Source organism: Populus euphratica, unplaced genomic scaffold (assembly GCF_000495115.2).
Source record: "Populus euphratica unplaced genomic scaffold, PopEup_1.0 scaffold22.1, whole genome shotgun sequence".
Classification (NCBI taxonomy): Eukaryota; Viridiplantae; Streptophyta; class Magnoliopsida; order Malpighiales; family Salicaceae; genus Populus; species Populus euphratica.
The window spans coordinates 1,628,860-1,640,529 of record NW_011499863.1 but is presented as its reverse complement, the minus strand read 5'-3'; the positions used below and the strand labels follow the sequence as shown (position 1 = coordinate 1,640,529).

General features: G+C 35.2%; 1 protein-coding gene and 1 pseudogene across 1 annotated transcript; one reads left to right on the top strand and one right to left on the bottom strand.

The window, feature by feature from the left end:
• The first annotated feature begins 229 nt into the window (after positions 1–229).
• Positions 230–3,147, top strand: LOC105125490 (trihelix transcription factor PTL-like; annotated as a pseudogene).
• Positions 3,148–7,681: 4,534 nt separating this feature from the next.
• Positions 7,682–11,467, bottom strand: LOC105125489 (RING-H2 finger protein ATL38-like). Its single transcript, XM_011025951.1, has 3 exons — positions 10,847–11,467; positions 10,141–10,238; positions 7,682–8,472 (listed from the first exon to the last, which is right to left on the bottom strand). The coding sequence occupies exons 1-3, from the start codon at positions 11,003–11,005 to the stop codon at positions 8,046–8,048; spliced, it is 684 nt and encodes a 227-aa protein (XP_011024253.1). The 5' UTR covers positions 11,006–11,467; the 3' UTR covers positions 7,682–8,045.
• Between the last annotated feature and the right edge of the window lie 203 nt (positions 11,468–11,670).

Sequence of the window (11,670 nt, the reverse complement as noted above, 5' to 3'; positions counted from 1 at the left end):
CTGATGATCATGTTAAGGACAGGAAGCAAAATGGTCGGTCAAAAGGTCAAATCCAAAACACTGTACACGCGTCATCTGATCAGAGCTCGAATAGTGGATAATCATCCTCGTGTAATTCTTTGACATTTGTCACAATCTAGTTGGTCCATACACATTACGTGATGTTCTCCTCCTCTTTCTAGAGAGAAAGACAGAGAGAAAGAGAAAGGTTAATGAAGTAGCAGTGTTTCAACAAAAAAATAAAAATAAAAATAAAATGAAGTAGCAGTGATGAAAAGTTGCGGTAGACTCGGATCCTGTCTCCCCAAGAACAAAGTTCCAAATTTCTCCATTCATCTAGCTTTATAATTTTAAGCCCCCCAACAAAAGAGAGAAAAAATCTCTCTTTCTCCTTTTCTTTCTCTGTCTGTAAGATTTTCTTGGTCTCAAAACCTAGTGGGAGGGTTGTATAAGTAGCAGGAAATGAGTGAACACCACCACCAGTACGGACTGCCAGATCTCCGGCAACTGGTTACCGGAAGAGCTCATTTTCAAGGAACCCAACAAGATAACGAACCATTCTTTGTTCAAAGTAGGAATCTTGTGCCACAAACACACCACTTTGAGTCCATTATGGTTGGTCATGAAGCAATGTTGCCTAGTGGTTTAGTCAAGCTTGGCGGGCGTCATCATGATCATTATTGCACCAATGCCACTAATATTACTACTAATAATACTATAACTAGTGCTACAATTGGTGCTAGCAGTTCAGCTGGTGCTGGTACACTATACGGAGTAGAAATGGAAAATGCTACTGCTGCGGGGTGGATTGGAAATGATGGAGGCAATAATAGTAGATGGCCAAGACAAGAGACTCTTACACTTCTTTAGATCAGATCTAGGCTTGATTCCAGGTTCAAGGAGGCTAATCAAAAAGGTCCATTATGGGATGAGGTTTCTAGGTACTATGCTTTCTTTTTTTCATGCCATACAAATTCTATCGAATCCTTCTGTGTAATCCTTTTAGTATTTCTTATTCTAGCTAGCTACTTCTTGCATTGCTGATACCGGATTAGGAAACCCTAATTTGGTTTTGTCATGAAGTGAACAATATGGATTTTTTCTTTCTTTTCTTTTCGTTGTGTTAAGGGCTCAAGCTTAATTTGAATCAATTTTAATTGCTTATTCGATATTATCTTCTCTTGAGATCATTTTGTGATTTCCTTTTATTGGCAATTTACTGGTTTTTGATATCACAATCTCTTTCCTAATTAAGTTTCTGTTATGAACTTCCCGGAAGCAATTGAGGTATTGGAAGTGCTAGCTAGCTAGTCTCTTCTTCATCTTCTTCTTCTTGCTCCTCCTCCTCCTTTGAGAGAGGTAGAAATAACTAGTTCATGAATTTAAAGAGAGACGAGGATCATAACTCAGTTGGTGGGATCTTCATTAATTATATGCCAAGAAGAATGTTTTTGAGTATTTAATGCATTAATTACTCAAAAATGATGGTTAATAAACTAATTAATACGGATTTGTTTTTGTGTGATAGTGTTGTTAGTCTAGACAAGGACACGAAATTTCTACCTAGGTTTTTCTTTACTTTGAAATTTGTACTTGTCTGCCTGTTTTTACATATAATACTAGTAATATTGAGTCAGTTTGACTTTGCTGATAATCAGGATCATGGTCGAGGAACATGGGTACCAGAGAAGTGGCAAGAAATGTAGAGAGAAGTTTGAGAACTTGTACAAGTACTACAAGAAGACCAAGGAAGGTAAAGCTGGGAGACAAGATGGGAAGCACTACAGGTTCTTCAGACAGCTTGAAGCCCTTTATGGAGAACCCAGCAACCAAGTTCCAGCCTCGGAAACCCATTTTGCAAACAACACTCTTCTTTATCAAACTCCATTGAGCAACACCATCAACCAAGAAAGTCAAGAAACATTTCAAGAAAACAAGCATAGTGAAAGTCTGAGTTTCTCCAACACGTCTGAATTTGAGACTTCCTCGTCAGAAAACAATGATGATGACCTTTCAGCTATTGCTTACAACATGATGAACCGATCAACGGAAAAGCAGAAAGGGGTAAATGAGAGCCAAAGTCTTGCAGGGCCTAAAAAGAGTTGGAGAACAAAAGTTGAGGACTTTGTGGACTCACAGATGAGGAAGTTGACGGAGAAACAAGATGCCTGGATGGAGAAAATGTTGAAGACCATTGAAGATAGAGAGTATGAGAGAATGTGTAGAGAGGAAGAGTGGACAAAGCAAGAGTTGGCTCGGTTCGATCGGGAACATGAATTTTGGGCTAAAGAGAGAGCATGGATTGAATCTAGAGATACTGCATTGATGGAAGCCTTGAAGAAACATGCAGAGAAAGGACCCGAACTGTCATCGTCAGTTGAGCATATTGCATTAGCAACTCAAAGGCACTACAACAACCAGGACAGCACTAGTGCTAAAAAGATTCAGAAAGACAAGTTCAACAGCATTATTTGGACCGAGCCCGAGATTCTAAACTTCATACAGCTCAGAACTTCCATGGAATCAAGATTTCAAGAAAGTGGGTATTCGAATGAAGGACTTTGGGAAGAGATAGCAGAAGAAATGGCTAGTTTAGGCTATGATAGGAGTATGGACGAGTGCAAGGTGAAATGGGAAAGCATGAATATCTACCTTAACGTGACAACAGAGTCTAACAAGAAGCGGAAAGATCAGGATTTAAGGACCAACGATTATTTTCAGCTGCTTGAATCCTATAATGGCATGAATTCATCACCTTCTAATTGTTATTTGGGTACTCAAGTGAATGATAACAGCTGCTTTCAGGTTCAAATAAATGAAGGAGATCAGCAGCAGCATTTGTGGAATACTAACAAGTTTGACTTGAAGCTCAACAAGGAGAAGAACCAGCAAGTTTGGCACAAGTAATTAATAATTAATTAGATGATATTTTCAGTTGTTTTTCTTTAATTAGTTCTATAGATGTCAATTAACTTGTTAATCATGAGACTTAAGGTGGTAGCTATTGCCATATTGTGTGACATTTGGGGATAAGGTTGTTCATTTGTGTAAGTAATTAAGAACTGACTAGGGAGTTTATTAGACCATGAAATCCATGTCTTTCGTGGCTGGATCATAAAGGGCTGAGGGTTTTTACTAAAAACAAAATTGATGGTTTTTTCTGTTATCTGGTTTTTTATTTTCTAGTTAATCATTCATTTTAATTTATTTAGGTTCTTAGCTTAGAATAAGCTTGACTTTTTTTAGTTTAAAAAAATGTGTGTCTTGAAAAAAATATTAAATTAATATTTTTTAATATATTAATATTAAAAAACTAGTCGATACTTATTAATACAAAGTATTTGTTAACAGTGAAAAACTAAAAGGTTTTATGAAAGTTGAATGTAAAATCGTTGAAGAGAAGTTATGGACAGAACCTCCATGAGAATGATCTCATCAAGGCCTGGTTAAGTAATAATTGACCGCTCAAGCTAGCTGACCTCCAAATTTGTTCGCTCTTTCATGGATCAATTAACGACGACAAAAAAAATACAATATTAATTTAAAAAATATAATTTTTTAATTTAAAAACACATTTTCAACTTATTTTTATTCAAAATACTTTAAAAAACACCCTAAAAACTTTGTTAAACTAATCTATTGCTTTCAAAAATGCAAAAAAAAAATAAAAATACCTAGAATCCAAAATCAACTCAAAATAAAAAATCAAAATTAATTTCTTTTACTAAGTGTTTTCAAGTTAAAAAAAGAAAAAAAACATATAATCTTAACCCCTTAATCATAAAGAATCTTTTAACACAAAAATCAAAGTTTTTGGTTGCCAAGATCTTCCTCAAGCAATTTTTTTTCTTTAAACTGGAATTTGACAATCTCCTCTATCTTATCCATCTAAAAAAAGACTAAAATAATAGATAATAAAATTTGGTAACAAATTATATTTTTTTTAAACTACATGGACTGATTAAAAACTAGATAACTTAAAAAGATTGAGGATTAAAATGAATTTTTCAAGTAAATTATTGACTTACTGTCTATTTTACATGCTTTTATCACTTTAGTCAATGTCTTTCAACTCGAACCCTTATTCCTAAAAAATATGCAATTTAACTCTAATTTAGGTTCAATTATATAAAAATAGATTAGAAGATTGAATTATTTTTTTTAAAAAAAAAATCTATATTACAATCCATAAAGAATTGTGAGATAATAAATAGTTAAAAAAATGATTATAGTGCTTCCGTACATACTTTAATTTTTATAAATTATATAATATATTAGTTTTATATTTTTAGGACTAAATTTTATCCTTTTTTTTTACATATTTTAAGGTATGAAATTTTGCTCTTTTTAGCTAAAGAACATGAAATTTTTTATTTTTTTTTTGAACTCACGAGCAAGGCTGGTTCAGTAGAAATTTATATTCATTTATTATATATCAAAAGTCAGAACAAGTACTATCTCCTATGGTCGATGGCGTTGATCTGCCAAACCTTTACCGAGGGGAAAAAGAAAGAAAGAAGGCCTCCATGCTGTCCTTCACTGCTAATTGTGGGAAAAAAGGCACATCCATGCCTTATCGATCAAAGTAATTAAAATTATATTGTTTTACTATTTTTTAAAAGTTAAATACGATTGTGGGTTAATTCATCAACTTACCCGGTTCAGTTTAATATTCAGCTCAGATCAAAATCAGCAAATAAACTGATTTAATAATATTGCTTCAAATGATGTTTAAAATTGTGTTACAGATCATTTCATGCAATCAAAACAGTATGTGGGACAATAAAATAAAAATAGAAGCTTGGACATCAAAACAACCATCGTCAATGAACCTTCATCTCCCAACCTGTAATTAATTTGATATAGATTTGATAAGACATGCAAACCTCCCATCTTTTCACCTAAACAGGACCTCAAGAAAATCCAAGGGTTGCCCTAGCTAGTGATGGATCAATCGACAACGATAAAAGAAAAGAACAAGTGACTGATTCCGCCATGAATTTATTTAAGAGAACACAGCTACTCAACTCGTTTCCTGTTCCTCGTCAAGAAAAGAGTGAAGAATTAAGGTTTGCAATGCTGGGATCTTGCCTGCCTACCAGCCCAATGAACTAAAACCGAGTATCAACTGTTCATGAAAAAACCTACCTTGACGCTTTGTATATCTACCCTATGAAATGCTATGCTATGCTATGCATACTATATATGATCATGCAAATGTCTCGTACAATATATTGTAAGAGCTCGTGTAATGGAAATGGATATCGATCTTCCCCCATCTCTAGACCCCACCTCTGAGGTCTGGGCCCAAAGTTGTGTGCAGTCGCCTCGCCCATTACCCAAAGGCTCTTCTTCGGGAGCCTCAAAACTAGTTTCCTATCAATTATTATTATTATTATTATTTTAACATGATATCATAAGATTAAAGCACGGATGAATTCCCAGAAAACGTATAGATTCTTTTGTTGTTTTCCTTATATAATTTAAATTCTTTATAATCATCTTAACATTACGCATCATAGTTATCAACCCTCGAGATTGGAGAATTGTCAAAAACAAAATGTGGACTATTTAAAGCCGTACCTAAACTAGAGCTCTCAAGCCAAGTCCGCAACCATCATTTTGTTTTGTATTTATTATTTAATTAGTGTGTTTTCTAATGTGTGTGTAGGATTTTTTTTTAAAAAAAAATTAATTGAAAATATTTTTAATTAATATTTTTTTAGATATTTTTTTAATTTTAACATCATAGCATTAAAATCATAAAAAAATATAAAAAAAATATTAATTTAATATTTTTTAAATGTAAAAAATTTACAAAGCATTTTTTTAAGATAAGTTGAATTGCAAAAATACCCTTAAAAATTAAAATTCCTATCACCAAGAACGCAATTAACTGCTCTAAATCCTGTGGGCCTACAGGGCGTACTTTTTTCGGCCTTTCACTCCCAGCTAAATTGTGCTCCTCTCCGGCCCAGAACAAAAATAAAATAAATTAAAATGATTATCATCTAGTATTTTTTTTTCTTTTATTGACTTGGAACCATTGTATACTTTATTATTATTACTACTATTATCCTCCTCCATTGATTTTCTTTTTTTAGTTTAGAATTAGAATTTAAAAAATATTTTAAGATCAGTTTGATATATTGAGACTTAAGTCTATGTTTTAAGACCAGATTATTCATATAGAATTTATGAGAATTTTTATTTTTCAAGGAAATCATCTCCAAGTAATGAAGAGCTTGTCACTCTTTGCTCAGAGTTCCTCAATGGCTCGACTGACACCACCGGTTGAATGGGGTATCGCACAGCTTATAATTACCAATCCTGAGGTTCAGACCAAGCTTTACAACGAAATAAAATCAACTGTAGGTGACCGAAAAGTGGACGAGAAAGATGTAGAAAAAATGAGCATTTACATGCAGTAGGTGAAAGAATTCCTGCGTAAACACCCTCCTACATATTTTGTACTAGTTCATGCAGTTACCGAGCATACAACAATGGCAGGATATGATGATTTACCAATTAATACAAATGTTGAATTCTACTCCCATGGAAAAGGAGAGAATCCAAAAGTTTGAACCAATCCCGAAAAATACAACACGGATTGGTTCGTGTCTGGCGGGGAGAGGATGCCAATACCACAGGAGTGACGGGTGAAAACGATGCAATTTGGTGTAGGAAGGAGGATATGCCCTGGTCTAGGGCTGGCCACTGTGCATCTTCACCTAATGATGGCAAAGAAAGGTTCAAGAATTTGCCTATCCACCTCATAGCAAGTTGGATATCTCTGTGAAGTTGGGGTTTCCAGTGGTTATGAAGAACAGCCTCAGAGCTCTGGTCAAGCCGAGGGTTTAAGCTGTGACGGGTTAATTATATAATTCATTTCCTGCTTAAAAACGTTGGGGATTTATATAATTTGCAATGTTTGTATATACTTATTGTTCTTTTTCATTGGTTGATTGATATTGGTGACTGTTAATGTCATTCTTTTTGAAATTTATTGCCCCTGAGGCCACTACTTGGAAGAGAATCCGTTTACATGGGAAATTTAAGAATGGGAGTGCGTCCTTATTGTACTTTCTTTATATCTTCTCCCTGTCATGCCTATCCGATGGGCACTGAGAACTTTTGTTAGGTTAATGGAAACCAAAGTAGTCACTTTCTAATCAGCATAATCATGATTTGGATAAATGACACGAAAAGGCATCAATTTCTCATTTTAAAAGGGATAATGGGGAGGGAGGCTTACCTTATCTTTCACCTTTCTGTCTTTTGTTGCCATTTAAAGGTTAACCCTACGGAAATATCCATGCATAGAAAGAATTTCATGAAGTACCTCCAAGGGTTTGTCCAGAAGGGCCTCCAAATCCAATTACGAGGCTTCCTCTAATGATAACTCAATTAACAGTTTCACTTTTGTTCACGAGACAGAGAAGTACAGATCACAGAATGTGACTTTGTTGCGTACCTTGAAGAAAACTATTGTTAAAGACATAAACCTGGATAGAAAGGTAACAAAAAGCAAGATCAGGTGACGCAGTCAAATCTATATCCTTGGCAACAAATGAGCTGCGTAGTTACTTTATACAGAATGTGGGCTTATTACAGTACCTAAAGCAGAAGACATGTTCAGCATATCAGAATTGCAAGCCCCACAAGAGTTGCATCATGTGCAGAATCCAATAAAAGAAACATTAGGCAGAAATGATGGGTTATCCGTGTGTGTGTGTCTGTGTGCACATACATTGATACACTACACTGAGACGGAGAGACGAAAGTAAGAACTGCTATTCCATTGAACTATTCTTGATCAGATTCTAGTTTACAACTGAAACTAACAAAACTGCCAAGAACTCAACCATGTTGACGGGAAAATGAAAAACAACTGACTTGTGGAATATTTAGAACAACGAACTTTCTGGGAGTTGTTCCAACGGCTTATGAATTCCAACTTCTTTCCCTCTAAATACTGATATTTGGACTCTCTGAAATTGGAAATCCTAATGAATGCAGCTTAAAATTTGACTCTTCTGAAGGATTTAGGGATTTGACGGGCTTTCTACATGCTTGTCTCCTGTGTCTTTTGCAATCTGATTACTCTCGGTTAAGGGGGGTGAATTCTCCCCGCATGCTTCATCACCATCAGATGCACAAAGATTATCTTGAATGGTGTCCATGCCATGGCTGTGGTCTGATCTTTGTGAAATCCCATGCCCAGTCAACAAATAGTTATAAGAATGGGAATCAAAGGTCTCTGTGCCATATTGAGAACGGATAGCTGAACTGAACAATGGCTGCATCACGCACTTCTTCTCAGGAAATTCACGCAATGATATTCGACACATGGGACAAGTGGAATGCTGTTGCAACCAAATGTCTATGCAGGTCACGTGGAAGGAGTGCCCACAATAGGGGAGAATACGCAATATATCTTTGCCATGGTATTCTGCAAGGCAAACTGTGCACCTGCCACAGGCAACAACCACAACTTATTAACAGAAAAGTGTGAAATAGCAGAATACTACGAAACTGGCATGATGAACAAAACAAATCCCCAAGGACAGCGTCAACTAATATGCTGGGCTGAAGACATGAACATGGTGCATTCAAAACCTAGCTGTTATCTGTCATGACAATCAATTCCACATCAACAAGATGCTTCTTCAGAAGCAGGTTGTATAGCATGTAACCCAAAATATAACAAAAATAAAGTTAAAATTAAAGTAAAAAAGAGCCAGTTAAAAATAATTATGAAGAAAGACAGGCATATATCTGTGGGGATTTCAGCAACCAAAAAAAAAAAAGAAAAAGAGAGGATAAAGCAACAGAAGTATGAGCTAGAATGTGTGCAAAAGGTTCAGAAACTGAATCAGTTATGAAAGTTCTATAAAGGAGCAGTGTCAGAAACTCAAAAGTATAGAGGAATCATTTTTCTCGAAACTTTTTCTTAGCATCACACAACTAGGATTAACAAAAAGATGGCTTATGACTGGAGAGAAAATAACCATGAGAGAAGGTTTGGTTGTTTAGGAGTTGAAGCTTCATTTATGGGTGCACAGATACAAGCAGCTGCATGCCTTTTCAATTCAAATCAATGAAAATTGAGGTCCAAAATCCCAACAGGGTGAACACCCCCCCCCTCCACCAAATGATTCCCTATCGACCCAGACCTCTGTATTCTCTTCCCCACGAAGATCAAAGAGGTTATTGGCACCCAACTTGAACTGATGAATTGTACTAGAAAAGGAGAGAGGAAAAGAAGGCAAGTTTGGGTCCTCTAAAACTGGAACAGAGTAAATCTTTTATTTCAGCATATCTTTCAAATTTTATCAAGGTCAGGCAAATTGGATTCCAAACAGGTCAGGGTTGCTTCCATCAATACTGAAATAACGAAGCCAGCCCTTCTGAATACAGCTGAAACATTTTTTGTCAAGGGGTGAAAAAACAACAAAAAGCATCCATGGTCCAACTCCAGTTAATTAGTAAAGCAACCAGACAATCATATTGGCAGCCCCAACTCAAATTCAATGTGCCTTGCAGTAACCTTTTCAATAGTTATTGACCAATCAATCAAGCTTAAGAAGACAGCATCTAAGTTAGAAGTATGGAAAACCGCAAGATGGTTAAATGAAGAATTTTTTGCAAAAAGCAAAATTTGGCCCAGTCGCATCAGTCCAAACATTTAGCTATATAAGGTCTCAGAAAACCTCTCAGTCAGACAGAAAATGTAATTAAGAACATCAAAATCACATCATGAGAAATAGATCCCAGCCCCAAACTTTGCTTACTCTATCTAATACGAAGATCGCCAAAACTATATCAAATTCTATATCAGAAGAGAACTAAAGTCAAGTCTTAATTCATAATTCATGGCATGAGAAATTATCAATCTTCACACCTCCCCATCCGGCTCTTCACCCCTTTGAAAATTTAAAAGTACAAATAGATGAAACCTTCCAAGTCAAAAGGCTTTTTAACACAATCATTGTCACTGCACATTCTTCATTGTTATGACAACTTAAGCTGATGCCGGTCCAAAGACTATAAAAGTTACCTATGTCATACAAAATCATCACATAAAACCCAAAACAGAAAACACTAATAAGGAATTGTAGCAAGGAAAGAAGAACATACTGAGCATCTTCTGAAGCCGAGAAAAGCTTATCGTTGTACTTCTTGGTTGGAAAACTAGCTATAACTACAGGCTCAAGACCATGTAAACCTCGTTCCAACTGTAACACGTGTCGAAGAATAACAGTCAAGCTCCAAAACAGTGACAATTACCTCATGAAACAAAACTCTTCAGCATACAAAAAAGTGAAGATTTCATTTTTTAACAAATAAATTGAGACTTTTTCCTCCTTCACAATAAATATGGATCAGCATCGCACATTAGTGTCCACTATGCCGGTTCCATTTTTTGCTAAAGACAATTAATTTGGTGATTTGCTTTCTATGTCCGCAATTAACATATCCAAATTTGAACAAACACAAGAAACTAAACCCAATAGAGAACCAAAATAAAACTTAGAGCAAAAATCCAACCAGCCCCACCAATACAATTACAAAACCAAAATCCATAAAAACCCACATTAATTTCCACAAAACTAAATGAATAATCATAAATATCCAAAAGAAAAAAGGAAAAGAAATTAAACCTAATTAAGAGAAAATAAATAAAAACTAAAATCCAAATAAGCTTGCTCCACTCATACACTTCAAAAACCAAAAACCAACTTCGATTTCCCAAAAATAAAAAACATAGAAAACACATTATAACAATCAACTAAATATAGAAACAGTTCAGAAAACCAATGGAAAGACAAGGAGAGATGCTTACCATGCTAAGATCAGATCTGGAAGCAATACGAAAAGATCGTCTTGATGCATTTAACTGAATCCGAGCACAAATAAGACGAGTGCAAACAAAAACTATAAACATAGTGCTTACAGAAAATCCAATCACTGTCATTACCAAATTTATCCCTGAAGCCATCATTTTTAGACGTAAAGTTCCAATCTTTTCCACTCAATAATATTGAACAACTCAAAATCAACAAGACCCTTTAATTTTCTCAATCCGTTTACACAATCCATGATCTAATTCTACACTTAGAGAAACAGCAAGTAATAAAGGTCCCGTCCTGAGACAGCAAATAGGAGTGGGAATTTATAGTGTGATGATTCATGTCTCTTCCTATCTTTCTATGAAACGTGTAAGGACATAAGAGAGGTAGTTATAAGAGAAGAAGCAGAAAAGTAACTGCCTGTTTTATTGTTGAAGTGAGTGAAAGGGAATCTATTTTAGTGAGAGAAGATGAGCTCATGTTGGGTATCGAGAGAGAGGGGAGGGCAGGGGAGGTGGGGAGGGAGGGAGAGTTCAGGGAAGAGATTTATGGGAGATTACGGGATCTAATCATCTATGTATAGATCGCGAAGGTGTGAATTTTGTAAAAAAACTCAGATGGGGATCGATTTTTTTAAAGAAAACAAATATATACACACAAAAGCAAATTGTAATTTTTTTTATTTTTCAAGTGATTAATTAATTTTATTCTTTTTGATACATGTACTTTTGAACCAAATCATTCGTGGTTGCTAACATCACTATTACGCTAAAGTGATGGTATTGTTTCTTTTTATGTTATTTTATTTTGAACTAAT